The 16,740-nt window shown below is 32.4% G+C and overlaps 1 protein-coding gene across 1 annotated transcript; it reads left to right on the top strand.

Annotated features, from left to right (window-relative positions):
- Positions 1 to 468: 468 nt before the first annotated feature.
- On the top strand, positions 469 to 16,740 carry LOC128165344 (calcitonin gene-related peptide type 1 receptor-like). Its single transcript, XM_052829757.1, has 13 exons — positions 469 to 547; positions 6,050 to 6,204; positions 8,795 to 8,917; positions 9,098 to 9,195; positions 9,558 to 9,655; positions 10,248 to 10,362; positions 10,481 to 10,625; positions 11,373 to 11,442; positions 11,669 to 11,732; positions 14,015 to 14,100; positions 14,246 to 14,366; positions 14,634 to 14,675; positions 15,903 to 16,740. Exons 2-13 carry the CDS (start codon positions 6,168 to 6,170, stop codon positions 16,059 to 16,061), a joined length of 1,158 nt encoding a protein of 385 aa, XP_052685717.1. The 5' UTR covers positions 469 to 547; positions 6,050 to 6,167; the 3' UTR covers positions 16,062 to 16,740.

The following is a 16,740-nucleotide window of genomic DNA, read 5'->3' on the forward strand; positions in this document are numbered from 1 at the left end:
ACTGAAATACATACTATTTTAAATATTACTGTTAAATTCATTAATGACTGCTTTGAACAAAGATGTCAATTAGACTAAGGAAATGTTAAACTGATCTATATAGATCAGTAAAAATATATATACTGTACATGCAACTATTGTAAACATACAGTGATGTTCTTATATATTCATTGGGCCTTTGCCAATTATTGTAATTGTGTTTGTGCCAATAAAATATTTGTATTTGTATTTGTATATAAGCTCTATACAACGTATTAATGAACAAGTTTACAATTGTTAATGAATACATTTTAAGTTTTAAAAGAGACTGACTGACCCTAAACAGATTGCTACTCAAGCGTTCTGATTACATTACAATACTGTTACAGATTTGAAAAACAATAAACCCAACACTACTATACTCCAAGTAATCTCGAACGTCATCGGGATACTCAATATAACAACATCACATGCGCTTTCTCCAACACTCAAGCGTTGTCATATTGACGGTCTGATAGGATCGCTTTGCAGAAAACTGAGGCCAAGAGAAGAGCTCTCCTTGATACAAGTAAGTGGTTTTCAGATTTTTCTTTTAATCAGATCTTGTTAAACCCAAGGTGACAATTCAGACAAATACTGGTATCAAGTGATTCAATTTATTTGATATAACGTGCGTAGAGTAGCTTGCTACTGGCATTGGAATTTTCAAATTTTAAAAATGATCATGCGACTTAAAAGTCTCTATTGATCTTGTAAAAACGATCATTTGGTTTGTGATTGTTTTTGTCGGTCTATGTGTACGTGCTGGTAGTTGTTTAGATATTTTGAGAGTAATCATTCATCCAGTTACTTGATCTGTCTTTGTGATAGAATTCAATGATTGAATTCAACAATCACTATAGTCTGTCCCAAGATATTTATGCTGCATATTTGAACAGTTTTTAATAAAAATACACATACCTGTGACTGAAGTGCAATTAAAATCGATGAAAGGGAAAATTCCAAAGATAACTTCATTCACACATTATCATATTTCCCTCGTAAAAATTCACAGGAACGAAAACAGATTTCCTACGGAGATTTATAATGGGGAATGTTGACATCTTTTCTCCATTCGGAAATACTCGGGACCCCTCGCGCAATTTTTCAACGTTATCATCCGGGCGTCTTCATCTCCTTGGCAATGGAAAAACCTCGTAGACTTTTTATTCTTAGCCGTGTACTGATACCCGACAAGCTAGAGGGGGCGTTTCAAAGGGGAAATCTTGGGATTTTTTCATACTATTGAATGAACATCGTCTGAACCAAGAGGTATTTATAAATATTGAATAATTTAAGAAAATATGCGGCAAAAATATCTTGGGACAGACTATAATAATGATTAGATAAATAGAAAAGATTGCATGTATATAAAACCTGTAATTAATGAAATCTTAATATCTTTAAGACATAGTATATATAATTATGTAAGGAAACTCTGCATCACAAATATGCATCTGCTGAAAGGCTTATATTAATAATATAATAGTATAAAAAAGTATTTATTTTTTTGCTTACAGTAATATAAAATATAAAATATGTAAGCAATATTCATAACATAATTAAATAGTCTTAAAACAAACTCAACTATTTCAAGATAAACATATCAAAAGGTTTTTTTTCTTTCTGCAAAGAGACGCGTTGAAAAACATTTGCAATTGATAAAGCAAATTATATGTATTATTCAGACCATTTGAATAGACGATTATATAGAAATCCTTTTTAGATAATTTTCAGAAATATCTAAAATAAAAAAAATAGAAAAACGGTATTTTTGTCATGAAACAAATTTGAAGAATGGTGAAGAAGGCGTGCAAAATGCCCATATGAGGAATGATCAGATACTGCAAAATTAAAATATCATTAAATCTGATAATTAAAAAAAAAAATTAAAAACAGTGTATATTTGACGTAACATCGGTTTGTAACCCTTAAATATTTTAAATACTTGTAATAGTTTAATTTACGCAGGCGTATGCGAGTAAAAACCTCCAAAAAGTGTCATTTTTTAAAACTTCAATGCCTTTTCTTTTAAAGAGTGGGTCTGAGCTCCATATTTATATATCATACTGATTATAGTTAGAAATAACCCTTTTGTAAACTTGTAGTATAACATATCAAATATATTTAATTGAAAAAAAATGTTAAATTTGAAATTGTATTTTACGACTTAACCAAATGGGCAGTTGCGCCATCTTATTCCCCCATCTTTTTAAGGGTTTAAATATTTCACATACATATGGTCGTCAGGATGAAACTTATCATGTTAATTAATCAGAACAGGGTAAAAACAGGAAATACATAAAGTACGCAAAGAACAGAAACTACTTCTGACTCTTAACCGTAACAGTCATTTTTCTTTGGAGTTTCGTCATCAAAACTTTGATGTAAATGCTACAATAAGCAGAGTACTTAATAAATATTGACCTGAATTCAAGTTTGTAGAGAATTATCTGCGAGTGACCGCCTATCTGAGTGTCTTTTATGTTGACGGAAAGGGTCCCTTGTTTATAACTTTGTTGTTCTTAAATATAGATAAGTTATTTCGATCATATAAATTTAAAAGCCAATATGAAGCTACGTAGACCCTACATTTAAGATGGCACTGAGAAGGATGGACCAATGAAGAGGATATTAAGATACTAAGACTTCGTGGTAAATAGTAAACTTTGATGACATTCAAATCAATTGACATTGCTTCTCTATTTGGGCCTTTAAAGATGATAAAAGAAAATTACTTCAAAGCATTTGATCTGCTACCATTGTATTGCGTTCATTTCAATTCAGTTAGCTACATGTATAAAAAATCTTATATGCAAAACTCCCTTAATTTTATGTGATTTTATGCAGTTCTGAATTGCTATCATATGACCTTGATGATAAGAGGTAATTAGGAAATTAAAACTCAACAGGAAAGTATCTATTTTACAATGCGACTTTGATACTGTATTATCTAAGTTGAATTTCAAAGACAATCAAAGTACTGATAGTACTGAAAAGCGCTTAAACCCCTTCACGGCGATCCCGCTGCGTCCTCAAATAATGTAAAACGCCAAGGTATTCGCAGTAGAGTCTCCTACAGCGCCGTAACAGCGCAGCGGCATCTTCGTTCGTCGCGGTTTGATCGCCTAGAACGCCATGCGACGGCTCGCACTTTGAAAATGCGCAGAATGCGCGCCTGCGTTCTGATAAACACGCCGTTGAAGCGTAGTGAGGTCACAGTGACAACGCCGTAAGATCTCCAACAGCACCTCAACAGCTTCGTTTGAGCGCTCAAGAAACGCAGCTAATCGCAGTGTAGACGCAGTGATAAGTCAATTGCGCTTGCACGGAGACCTTTCGGAGTCCTTTGGGATCTCACTGCGTCTCTATCGCGCTCTCACTGCACATCTACAGCATTTTAACAAGTTGTTTTTCATTTGGTTGCGTTCACATAGCGGCACCAAAGAGCTGTTGCTGCGTTTATCGCACTCTTTACGTTTCTTCTGCGTTTATTAGCGTTTGTACCGCGCTCTCACGGCGTCTTTAGTGCGTTGTCATCAAGACTACGAAAACTCGAACAATGGCTGCTGTACAATAGCAAACGATGTAGTAATTATCAAACTGGATGTGGATGACTATGTAAAAAGTAGCATTTGCTAATATTCCAGGACCTATCAAAGGACATAGATGAAATTAATAACGGATTTTGTTTGTAGACCTAACTACTAAGAGTTTTGTCCTAGTCATATTCTTTCACAAATTATTTAGAGAGTAGTTAAGTTTCAATTATTCATCAAAACAATTTTTTTTTCATCATTTATTTACTAGTTGTAAATTCCTGTATGCTTCCCATACAATTGAACAACTTAACATTAATCTACCAAGAACGTCTTGTGGACGCAGTCAGCGCGCAAAGCACGCCGTGGACACGTGGTAAAAACTCCTAGCACGTCATGAGCGCTCGGCGGACACTCGGCGAGAGCGCAGTCAATTGCCAAGTAGGACTCTGTGGAAACGCAGTTACACGCTGTGGGAGCTCCGTAAGAACGCTTTGGTCGCGTCAGGACGCCGTGACATCTCCATTTGTAAAATTTTAAAATAAAATTGTACATTTTTTCTGAATTTTTCTTGCGATCCTACGGCGATTCAATGAAATTTACAACGTCGTGAACACGCCGTGGGAACGTAACTTGGTGTGACAGGGCCTTAACCTACAGCTGTAGCTTGGTTCTAAATTAATTCACTTTGTTCAAACTTATTTGGAAAGAATGGATTTGATTTTTCTACATTTCAACTTCTATATTTCCTCATTACTGCGTGGCACCAACTGCAATGCTGTACATAAGCCCCGCATATTCGATTCACAAAATCCCGTGCAATTATGTGCATGAACTCCTGAACTGGTTCCCTAACCTGTTTAAATGATGTATATTTCTGCTCATAGGCTGTTATTCAATGCACCGGAAGTAAGAGTCTAACAACAATAAAGCGTTGAGCTATGCTTACCGCGTTAAAAACATTGTAGCAATATATATATATATATATATATATATATATATATATATATATATATATATATATATATATATATATATATATCGATAAAGATGGATGAATAAGACGTACAAAATGACTATACACGGACGGATAAGATACTGAAAAATTGAAATATCAATAAATCTGATATTAAAAAAAAGTATTTGAAACAAAATATATTTAACACATCATCGATATTTAACCTTTAAATATGTTCAATACTTAAAATATGTTGATTCAAGCAGGCATATACGTATCAAAATCTCCAAAGAGTGTCATTTTTTAAAGAACCTTTCTGTATTTTTCTCATAGTCTAAATAAGAACTGATGGAAAACAAACTGATTTCAATTGACAAAAAACGTTGAGAGATGACCCTCTAAACGTTAAAATATCATTTTGTATAAAAAAAATTGAACGTTTTGAAAAAATTAAGTAAATTCGTGGCAAAAGTCACACATAGTATTAAAACAGAAAACCTAATTGGTTGTGTCTGAAATGGCTCAGTGGTCAGAGCACCATACTTAAAGGTTACTTAACCATGCATACTTAAAGGGGCATGGTAACGATTTTGGTCAAATTCTATTTTTATGTTTTTGTTATTCACAATGCTTTAGAAATGCATTTCTAATGATTAAATAAAATTTGAGAGTTATAAGCAAGATACAGGGATCACAGTTCTTTGTTCTGTAAACAAGGCTCGTGCCCTGTTTTTGTCTACATAGGTTCAATATACCAGTAAAAAATCTTTTCCCAGCTTTTTGTCTATCTTTTTATTTATTTTAAGCATATATAAATCGTTTAAGACATTCGTTTTAGGTTTAAAACTGAAATTTTTACTTTAACGTTTTGTTTACATAGAGAAGAATTTCAAGCTAGTCGCCTATAACTCAACGAATGACAATCAAATTTCGGTTGCCTATTTAAAATGCCTTTCTAAAGCATCGTAAATATTAAAATCAGAAAAATAATTTTTGACTAAAATCGTGACCATGTCCCTTTAAGCTTACCTTATACAACTAGGATTTTTATGTTGTGGGTTCGATGTCACCAAAATAACATGTTTATGCAAAGATCAACTTAAATAAAAAACAGAACTAACTCTTATCAAGGGTTTCCATATTTTAAAATTGAACTAAACCCCCCGATTTTAAAGGTTAAATCTCGAAAGGCTGCCTTTCTTTTTGAAACTTCACGATAAAAATAAAATAGGTTTAACAATATTGTCAATATAATGAAAAAAATTCAAAAAATTCCTTCCATCAATTTTGTTATCGATAAACAAAACGTCGTGTTCTAAATGGTTTATTATTTTATATTTTTATTTCTCAAATATTGGCGCTAACGAACATTTATTCAGAACGATGAATCACAGACTCCTCGACGAACAACTGAAATCACTTTTAAGTAACGATCATGAATTATGTATCTTAATAGTAAAATGTGATATGACGATGCATTATTTATCAATATTTAAATCAAGCAAGAGTAGTATAAATCTTCTTGTCTAATTAGGGAGCATTAGTTCGATAACATCATCAGGACCGAAGATACCAAAGCGAATTGTCATAAACCAGAAGAGAAAATACACTTTTATCAAGCAGAACCCAGAGCGTGGAATCAGAGGCAGATTATGGAAGAATGTAACTTTCCCCCATATCCTACGGACGGTAAGAGAGAGAGAGAGAGAGAGAGAGAGAGAGAGAGAGAGAGAGAGAGAGAGATCATTTCAATTTTCAAGTGAAAATTTCACGAGTTTTACTATGGTAACCATTTTAATAGTTTTGAAGATTCGAATTAAAAAAGTAAAAATGAAATTAACAGAAACCGAAACATCATAATTATCGCTTTTTTGTGGATATTATTTTAGATCAATGTAAATTAACAAGTTCAGGCACCTTATGCAAAAAAATTACCAAATCTTTTTTTTTTAAACTTCAAGGTAATCATAGTTCTCCCAAATGGTTCAGTGCAATAAATTGATGTCATTATTTTCTAATAACATCAATTTCTATACTCTCTAATTGCTATAAATAATTAATTTCACCCGCATTGGGTTCGGTTTCACAATTCATTTGTGAAACAAAATATGTTTGAACAATTTATCATAAATCAATCAACTAAAATCAAGGTGTTGGGATTGTCTTTGTGTTTTGCCCCCGTCGTTTAAATCAAACAATTTACAAAAAATGTGTTCTTTTTGCTGTGTGAACATATTAAGACATTGCCATGTATTAACTAAATTAAATAATATTTTGTTGGCGTGTAATGAATATCCCTATGTGGATAATGAATATGTATGAATCTGTTGAAAATTGAATAGAGTATGCGAACGATTATTAAGCGCATATTTGAAACTGGTCGTGACTATCTGCATGTTCGGAGAATTTAAATGAAATAATATACAAATAATAGTTATTAGAAAATCTGCATTTAAAAATGTCTCGTAACTTTTTAACAATGCTAAAAACACAAATGTGGTGAATAAAACCATATGACTTGTCATTGACTTGTCACTACACATGTTACCCGAGTTAAGTAGATGTTCATTATTACACAGAAATTTTCATTTCAAACGAACTTAATTGTGTAATCATAGTTTAAAATGTTACGAAAAATAATTATAGTTTATTCAGATCGGTTTGTAATGGTAGCTGCACGGTGATCAGGTACCAAATAAGGTTTCTTGTAAATATTGTCTTTATTGTTAAAAAGTAGCATCCCCTTCATATACTCATATATTTATTATAACAGATCACTCCAAATATAAACAGGAAACATGATTAGTTCGACAGCTGGTAAAATTATATGAATGTTTCTTGTTCCACATGTACAGTAGTTGGCCATAAATGAGTTCTCAAAATGGCCGACGTTTATGTAGGTCTCGTCATCTGCTGAATTTTTTGGACCAATTATTTATAACAACAAAGTAAAAATGACTTAGCCGACATATGTGTTACTGTGTATTATATCCTTGGGAGTGAAATAATCATAGAATTTTCTAGGTTTAGCGATGTACAGGCTTTGTATTGAATAAAACGGGAGTCTACTCGAAATGTAAGCAACGACTCTTCCTAGGTCACGAAAAATTCAGGTTTCATTTTTTGACCTTTGTACTTGTGTAATCAATATTTTTCCTATGGTTTAATGATATTAATGTCTGAACGTTATGTATGCCCAAAATTGTGTTGATATTGTGTTCCTTTACGATCTAATTGGACATAACATTTGTGTTATCTTTTTTTGACAAACTATCGGCGATTTGTAAAGTGCCGAACAACGACTGGTGAGAAGCAGTCTGATTACGGTTTTATTCAACACCATAGACTCTGATCTTGCAGTAAATCAAGCTTTTCAGTTCTTAAAAGCTTATTTTCTGTTATTTCTTGAGACTCTAAAACGGCATTCGGTCACCTAGCGGTGCCCTTTTTCAACAACTTTTACTTCGAGTTACAATTTTAGCCTTACTCCGGTCTTTAGTATTTTAAAGCTTTACCTCACAGTTTTTGCTGTATATTCTGATCATCCTTACAGTTTAAGACATTAAAAAATCCAACATCTGACATCTGTATGAAGATTTGTTTCTGCCTTCCCCTTATTTTTTTTCCGATTGGGTGCCATGTCGGTTTGCAGACGATAATTGTTTACCAAAGGGGGATAACTCAAAAATAACATTGGCGAAAGCAGTAAAAAAGTCGGAGAATCACCGGACGATTTTTTGATTCTGGTTATTGAAGAAAATAGGCTTTATTTTCTTTTTTAAATCTACTTTACAGAATAAAAGTATGTTACGGCGGCCATTTGCGAACTCATTTATGGCACGCGACTGTACATATGGGAAATAAATCCAATTAGCATACAGCTTATATTTTATTCATAAATTTTTATTCAAACAGATTTAACAAACTATAAACGTGAACAGAAAACGAAACGTAATTGGATCATTAATATTTCAAATTATTTCACGATTTAATTGGTTCATCAATCTAAAAATGCTTGAATTTTTAAGTAAATCAATAATAGTTAAGAGACAAAGGGAATCTTAAATTAAACTTATTTGAGAATGTGTCATTGTATGCGTGTCCTGTATGAATACAGAATGAGAAACCAAAGTTTGACTGCGAGTTCCTATGAAAAAAATGTTCCTATTTAGACAGTGGCAAACAATCCAACCTAAATACATGTAACACAGTACTGACAGAATGAATACATAAATTTCATAATATACACTCACAATGGAGTGCTCTACATACTTACTAGGTGAATTATATTGCAACGCCACCTTTGACGTGCAGTGTTGGAACTTCACTCTGGCGGGAACAACAGCCCTTGGGGCGTGTCCAGAGAACCATCAATTTTCTATACTTTTTGATGATCCGGAAGGTAAGGAAATTCACCTTACAGAGCATTACTTAATGAGACATGAAGATTTCGTGCTAATTTAGAAAATACAAAAGATGTTCAATCAATCCAAGAAATAAACGGATTTTTAAAGCCATTGATAACAAAAGCTCTAGAAACGGTCGAAATGAACTTAAGCATGAACTATTTCATGGTTTACAGGTTATTCCTACAGAAAATGTGAAACGAACGGTCAGTGGGGCAGACCAAATTATAGGCCCTGTGTTTCTCCAGATTCCATAAAAGAAATTACAAGTGATGTATGCCAAAACTTTTAAATAGGAATTGGATTTTTTTATGCATACTTTACATCAAGTTCACGATCAATTTATTTGATTTGAGGTTGAAATAAGGAAAATATTGTTTTATAACTTTGATAGGACAAACAATATATATGATAATTAATAATTAGTTTAGCTCTAATTAATAGTTAAGATATAGCAGATAACAATACGCCATAATATTGGGTAATTCAACATAACTAGGATAAATTTAAACACAATAATGAATTTAACATTTTCAAAATTTTTTATTAATTGGAGAAACCGATTGGAGTATTTCAGGTTTCTTTGATATCTATATTAACACAACAATGATGACATATTTTACGTTTTAATTTTAGAGCACGCACTTACCGATAATAACGTATATCTACATCAGTGGATACGCATTATCAATATTGCTTCTCGTTATTGCATTGATCATCTTTGGAAAATTCAGGTATGTATAATAGTAAACTTATCATGAGTAGAAAAGTCTGATATGTCAGATATAACTTTCTCACCTGGCCCAATAGGCAACGTGAATTTATGCTATCACGTGGGGTTATTGTCATTTGAAAATCTTTTTTCCTACAACCATTGATTGAACTTTATCAAACTGTTTCGCTACTGTGTGATTCATTATGGCTGAAAACGATCCACTTTTTTCGACTCGATGAAAAACATGAAGCTACTTTAACTAGAACAACTCTACATGCATATAAGTAAAGTTCTTGCCATCGACTCTATATAGATCTACAAAATATTACTCTAGTATATTAAAAAATATCAGGAACATATGAGAATTGTTAATTGAAACATTTATATTTACTTGAGAAGGTTGTAGCATGCTATAGATAACATCATTAAATGTGATTTCTAAAGTGATTTTTTGTTGTTTCTTTTGAACTGTGTAGCAACTTTCTAAAGTATCGTTAATGATAGAGTTCTCATCAATTTACATTTCGTCAACAGAATGTAGCCTAGAACAGATCTGTTTGTGTCCGTGGATCCTCTTGTTCATAACATAAAACAACCTGATATATTTTCAGACAACTCTGGTGCAAACGTGTCTTTATTCATTCCAATTTGTTCTCAGCATACATTCTGAATGGATTTGCATGGATTGCAGTTTACACAATACCGACGGTTTATACCCGTCTTTCGGTAAATATGTGACTGTTTATACATTGACTCACATTTGATACACAAATATGCATGGAACAGTTTTCCTATCCACGGGTCTTTGGGACATTTTTGTATTTAAATCAAACTCTATTCCCAGAATGCTTTGCCTTATGTTGGATTGTACACCCTGTCATGCTGTTACGGGTGGATGCTGGCCGAGGGAATATTCTTGCACTTCTGTTTGGCGAACGCTTTTTCTAATAAGAAAACTCTGGTGATTGTTTGTTGCATCGTCGGGTGGGGTAAGTATGTGTATTCAACTCCATACCAAAAATAAACTTAGTAGAGTAACCAAGAAAAGGAGACCAAATATAACAAACAAATTAGCATTTTTGCAGACATGATCAACTACAATGACTTTCAAATTTAGTAATTAAATTTGTTCTAGTCATAACTCTTGAGTAGGAAATATATTTACTAATGTCCCTACTCTGCAAAAAAAAAAAGTGAAACGAAAGAAATTGATTGTTTTGAACGTATATTATTTGAACGCTCACTGTTGCAGAAAAGTTGAGTCTGAGTCAATAATAAGTCACGTGTTCAAAAGAAGGCCTTTCTTTGTAATTGTATCGTACTAATACCCAGACCAACCACGGTAAATAAACAAAGAGAAAGTTTATGCTCGTTAATGCATAATTATGCAAAATACTTTCAAGTAGTTAACCTCAGTTATGGCAAGGATTAGGGCCCTCATACCCCAATTCATAAACATCACCTTTATCTATAATATTTTACATTAGCTTACTAAATGAAAAGTTATTTTGAAACCTGATAAACCCTCTTTTGTTTTGTCTGGGCCCTGAAGTGCATACTTTTTTGGTTGTCGTCTTTGTAGCACACAAATAAAAAAAATAAAAAAAATGATGTTCGCTTTTAATCTTAATTGCTATATGTAGAGGTAGAGAAGATTTCTTTTAAATTAGCTTTTACGGCTTTTATAATATTAAACTCTTTTTCAATTTTCATAATTCTATTAACTTGTATTTCAGTTTGTCCTGCCATTTCAGCGGGAACATATGCAGTTGCAGTGTTGATCGAAGAAGAAGGATCAAATATCAAGTAATTTTAAATTTAAACAAAATATCGCTCATATAATTATTCATAGTCAAGGATTTATTTCATCTTTAACTGTTATTTAAATCTTGGCAAACAGAAACATGTTTAAAAGGGATTGTTTATTCATCTATAGGTAAAAGATATTGGTAGAAAAATAGTTTCGAAAAGAAGAACTGTTATTTGTGTTAGATTTTGACAGAAAAGGTTCCAACCTATTTTTTGTTTCTAGGTATTTGCCGAAAAATATGGACTATCTATGGATAATACTTGTCCCTATCATCCTTTCTCAGTTGGTACGTCCACGTTTTTACTTTATCAATATACGTTAAAATCAATATGCTTTCCCTAAAATGTTATTTTGTTTACAAACTTTATAGGGGTAACCCGTTCTATGTTTTGTATACTAGACTAATGCGCTATCAAATGAAGATGTTGTCTGAGCAGTTGCATTGATATCGAGACAAAAAGAATGTAAAGAGCTCTTTTAAATTAATTTCATAGATGATATTAAACTTGCCTTTTTGGGAGTTGATTTTAATCAACTCTCCTATGCACTTACCCGGGCAAAGCGAAATGAAACAGTGTTTGGACCTTAGCACAAATCAATACCGCCGACAACACTTAGTTCTTGAAAATAATCGATAAATTCGATGCTATGTATTCTGAAGCATTGTTTTCAAGAAGAAAACTTATTCATTAATACCATAAAAATAGTAAGATTTTAAATTGTACAAACAGTTCAGATATTTTTTAAAGTCGTATGTACTCCTACGCTAGAGTTCAATGTAGTCTCGTTCAACCAGACGCTTGGCTGTCTCCGTTAATATCCGACAAAACAGAGTCTCTCTTGCTTGTCGGAGATAAACGGAGACAGCCGAGCGTGTAGTTGAACAAGACAAGAGTTCAATCTTGCATGGATCCATACAATTTCTCAGAAATATTTCGATTACTGATACTACTTGCCATGCAAAATCACATATCGTTGATTTTGAATAAATGATAATCGATAAAATCAACTCCCGTCAGTACTTCAGTACTTTTATTTCATTAAAAGAATATATAAGGACATTGAGGAAATTGGTAATTCCCTAATACAAAGAGGAACTGGCGATATTCAGAGCATATTATACCTATTTGTTACAGAAAACTACCTTTGGATTTACTGAAGCCAAAGAGCATACATAGATTTTTGAATAAAAAAATAAGATACAATTATGAAGAAAAAAGGGAATAGTTTGCCTTTTTATAGAGTATATTGTGAAAGTATTTGATCTCCGTCCATAAATACGCGTCGATCTCCTCTATTTTAAAATTGACGTCGAAGGTATGAAGCAACACAATCTCCTGCTCTTTCTTCAAACTCAAACTTCACCGTTGCCTCTATTGTAGTGATGAGATGGGAAACAGGATAGAACTAATATATATTATTGTTTATTGATATATTTGATATTAAAACAATTGTGTTTTAGCTCACCTGAGCTGAAGACTCAAGTCAGATTTTTTGGTCAAAATTTGTCCATTCTTTGTCGTCGTCAATGTTGTCGTTTGCGTCATAATCTTTTCCACATTTTCATCCTCCTCTCCAGAACCACTGAGCCAATTTCAACCAAACTTGGCGTAAATCATCATTTTGTTGAAGTGTTTTCAGGTTTGCTTAAATGTAAGGCCAGATTCCATTAAGAGGGAAGATAAATTTGATTTTTGATAAATTGTTGATATTTTTCAAAATCTTTTTCTCGAATACCTTTTGGCCAGAAAAGCTGAAACTTGTGAAACCATCCTCATGAAGGTAGTGTTAATTCAAATTTGTCAAAGTCGTGATCCCCAGGGGTAGGGTTGGAGCACAATGGGAGTGTGGTTCAATTTTTTTCATAGAATTTTAAAGAGAAAATACTCTTTAAAAAATGAACTTGAAAACCAATTGCCCAGAAAAGCTGTTGCTTGTATGAAATCATCCTTAGGTAGTGTAGATTCAAATTTGTTAAATCATGATCCCTGGGGGTAGGGTGGGCCACAATGGGGGTCAAATTTTTACATAGGAATATATGGAAAAAAATCTTTAAAAATATTCTATATCCTAAACTTAAGGTAGTGTAGATTCAAGTTTGTTCACATCATGATCCCCAGGAGGGTGGGGCAACTAGATGGTGCTGGCAAATTTTAACAATGTTAACGTCGAGGGAGAGGAGAAATTCTTTTGAAAATATTTTCCTCAAATTCACTTGTCCAGGGAAGTTTAAATTTGTGTAAAAGTATCCTCAGATGATATAGATTCTAGTTTTTTCAGACACATCATGATCCATATGGAAAGGGTTGGGCCAAAATGGAAGGGGGGGGGGGGGGTTCTTAATTAAAAAAAAATCTTTTCAACATTATATTCTCTACTAAGATCTAAGTTTTGAAGATATTTTGTTCGTTACACTTTAAAGTTAGTTAAAATCTTTTCTGATCAATTATGGCTATTGTTTCTAAGGTGAGCAATGTGGCCCCTGGGCATATTGTTTGAAATTTCTGTATATTTATTTTTATTTGTTATCAGACTTTGTTGAGTACCAATGTTGTTTACATATTACAGTTAAACATAATATTTCTGATCAACATCATAAGAATACTGCGATCTCAAGTACAAAGGGAGGACAATAGAAACTCATTGCGATACAGGTAAGAATAGAATTATACATTTATGATAGTTTCCAAATTATTCAAATACTGTTGCATAGTCAAGTATATTTGTAAATCTCAACTGGTTTTATTAATTGTTTGGATGTTTCATTTACTTGTTTTTCCGGGGGTTTTTATTTGTTAGAAAAATTGCCCGCGCCATCCTAATTCTGATACCTCTCATGGGGTTGCAAAACCTCACAAAGGCAGTGAAGATTGACTCGGTCTATTTTAGTTACTTCGCTGCAGTCATATCATCTTACCAGGTCTGTCTTTTAAAATAGAAGATATTTTTAAAAATAATATATTATAACACTGGTACATGTATCTTGTTTAGTGTTTACATACGGTAACAGTGTTTGGTAATTGCATGTCACAGAGATTTATCTGTTTTTATTAACAGTTGTGCTGTTTATAAAATATTTTTTTTAAACGAATTTAATGAACAAAATGTTTCCTTTAACAACACATCCTGTTTTGTATCTGTTTTATTATTTATGAAAACAACAGTTTTTCTTTGTTATCTGTTTTAGGGAGCTGTTGTTGCTGTTTTGTTCTGTTTCCTGAACAGAGAGGTAAATTGTACATTGCTAATCAACACATTACAAATATAGAATCCTTTTAACTCATTCAACTTTTCACAATATATAAGTGTATTTTTCTCTTATAATAGATATTGCAATGCGTATCTTAATACGAAAACTTATTGAGGATATCTAAAAGGAAAAAAAATAGTTTTTTGCTTTTAACCGCAACAATAGAGTCTGCTTGGCTATTACATTTTAAACTGAACTTATTTTCATAAAACTATCGTTAGATTAACCATTAGACATAATCCTAAGATATGACTTATGACAATCATATGAAATATCAGTTCCTTTATAGAAAATTATCTTAAGGATTAGAAATCTTTTGAATAATTCTTAACACATTTCATGCTTGCATATACTAAAAAAATGATTGCAAATTGTACAAACATGTTATACTTGCACCAACGATGTTTTCAATTTTCTCATATTTTAGTTTTAAGATAGTGTATTTTACTAATTGTAATGAGTTCATCTTCTTTTACAAGGTTATGAGCCAAATTTCTAATATGATCGGTGAAAATAATGGACATATGTTTTTCATAATGAATGAGAAGGTTCACATACTCCACTTTCCCTCATTACTTGACATGTTATGTTTTGCATAATGAATGGAAAAGTTTGCATAAATATATCCAACAAAAATAATGAAAGGACTTAAATGTGAAAAACATCACATTTGATATTTCCTGCACTCGTTATCAACAACACAGATTTGAAAAAAAAAATATACATGAAAGAGTTAAGATCGGTTATGTTGACATTAAAGAAAACTGACTGATTGACTGACTGACTTTATGAATGAATTGACGGACTGACGGGTCAAAACATTATATTAACATACCTTATTGCATGGAGTATAATTTACGGAGTAATAGTTTTGTAAAGGAGGCGTGGTAGTCAACAAATTACCAATCAGAACTCTCTAGGTATTACTATTTTAGCTATAAACTATTAATAGGTGAAGAAATATTGCATATATTTTAGGTTTACAATTCTATTGTTTTACTTATCTTAATACGGAATTATTCTTCTATGGGAGATAAATATAATCTTAAAATGGCGACAACCATCCAGCCATGTCACACGTCATAATGGGTTTATTTTAATAATGAACCATTGCCATTGATGATGCCTATCATGATTTCCGTAGTCCTTAGCCTGGAAACATACACGCCTACATTATCTTACATATGATAGATATTGATTTTGTAGGTTTTAAGAGCTATGGACAATAAGATTACCACTTGGAGAAGACTTTCTGCAAGTTTGTCGAGGGGATCAGATAAATTTTCCATTATGTTCAACATAAGAAGAAGTAGTAGCAACCAGAATCCTAGCGCCGAAAAACTGGAACCAGACCCTCTCCTGTAAAGACATGTTGTCACCTCTTACCCAACCAAGGTCCCTACGAACAGCAAATAGCCACACTGTTTCTTACTGGAAATTTGTTCAAGAAAAATCTCTGCTGTCCAAGACATAGCTTTTTTCCGCTGTAATATTGATATCCGTCTATCCGCTTTCATTTCTCGGTTTCTCTTTTAAACCTCGAATAGGAGCAGGTCGTCAACCATGGCTAGCGAAAATCATCTCTCATGAATCCTAAAATTGTAGAACAATGCACGAAAATTCTCCCTCCTTTCCTTGTGAATATATAATATTTATGTTCATCTGAAGACGGATGTTTAAATCCAGAAAGCGCTTGTGAAATAGGATTTTTGGAACTGTGCATGTGTTTCTTTGTTTAATTCATGGACGCAATGTTTCTATTTCAATGTACTTTAACATATTAGAAAAAAATATATACTAGTACCTAGTAAAGTATATGTATGTTAATGATTATTTTATTGTTTTTCAAATAAAACTTGATGTATGTTGTTTTGAAATGATTAAATTGGTTTTTTTTTAATCCTTTAAAAACATGAGGGGCTCAGAAACATGAGATGTCGTTGTAAAATTTATAATCATGCTTATTACGTTATTATTGTATAATTGTACTTCAGATTGTAAATCGTATACTCTTTTTGTAAATAAAGTCGTATTTTACAAGAGG

Source organism: Crassostrea angulata, chromosome 10, assembly GCF_025612915.1.
Source record: "Crassostrea angulata isolate pt1a10 chromosome 10, ASM2561291v2, whole genome shotgun sequence".
In the NCBI taxonomy this organism is placed as follows: domain Eukaryota; kingdom Metazoa; phylum Mollusca; class Bivalvia; order Ostreida; family Ostreidae; genus Magallana; species Magallana angulata.

What these genes read in the sequence shown, in the direction of transcription:
- LOC128165344 (XM_052829757.1), top strand. Translation starts at nt 6,168, where the DNA reads ATGGAAGAATGTAACTTTCCCCCATATCCTACGGACG. An exon ending in TTGTTGCATCGTCGGGTGGG is followed by an intron (nt 10,626 to 11,372) that starts GTAAGTATGTGT and finishes CTTGTATTTCAG; the next exon opens with TTTGTCCTGCCATTTCAGCG. An exon ending in CAGTCATATCATCTTACCAG is followed by an intron (nt 14,367 to 14,633) that starts GTCTGTCTTTTA and finishes TATCTGTTTTAG; the next exon opens with GGAGCTGTTGTTGCTGTTTT.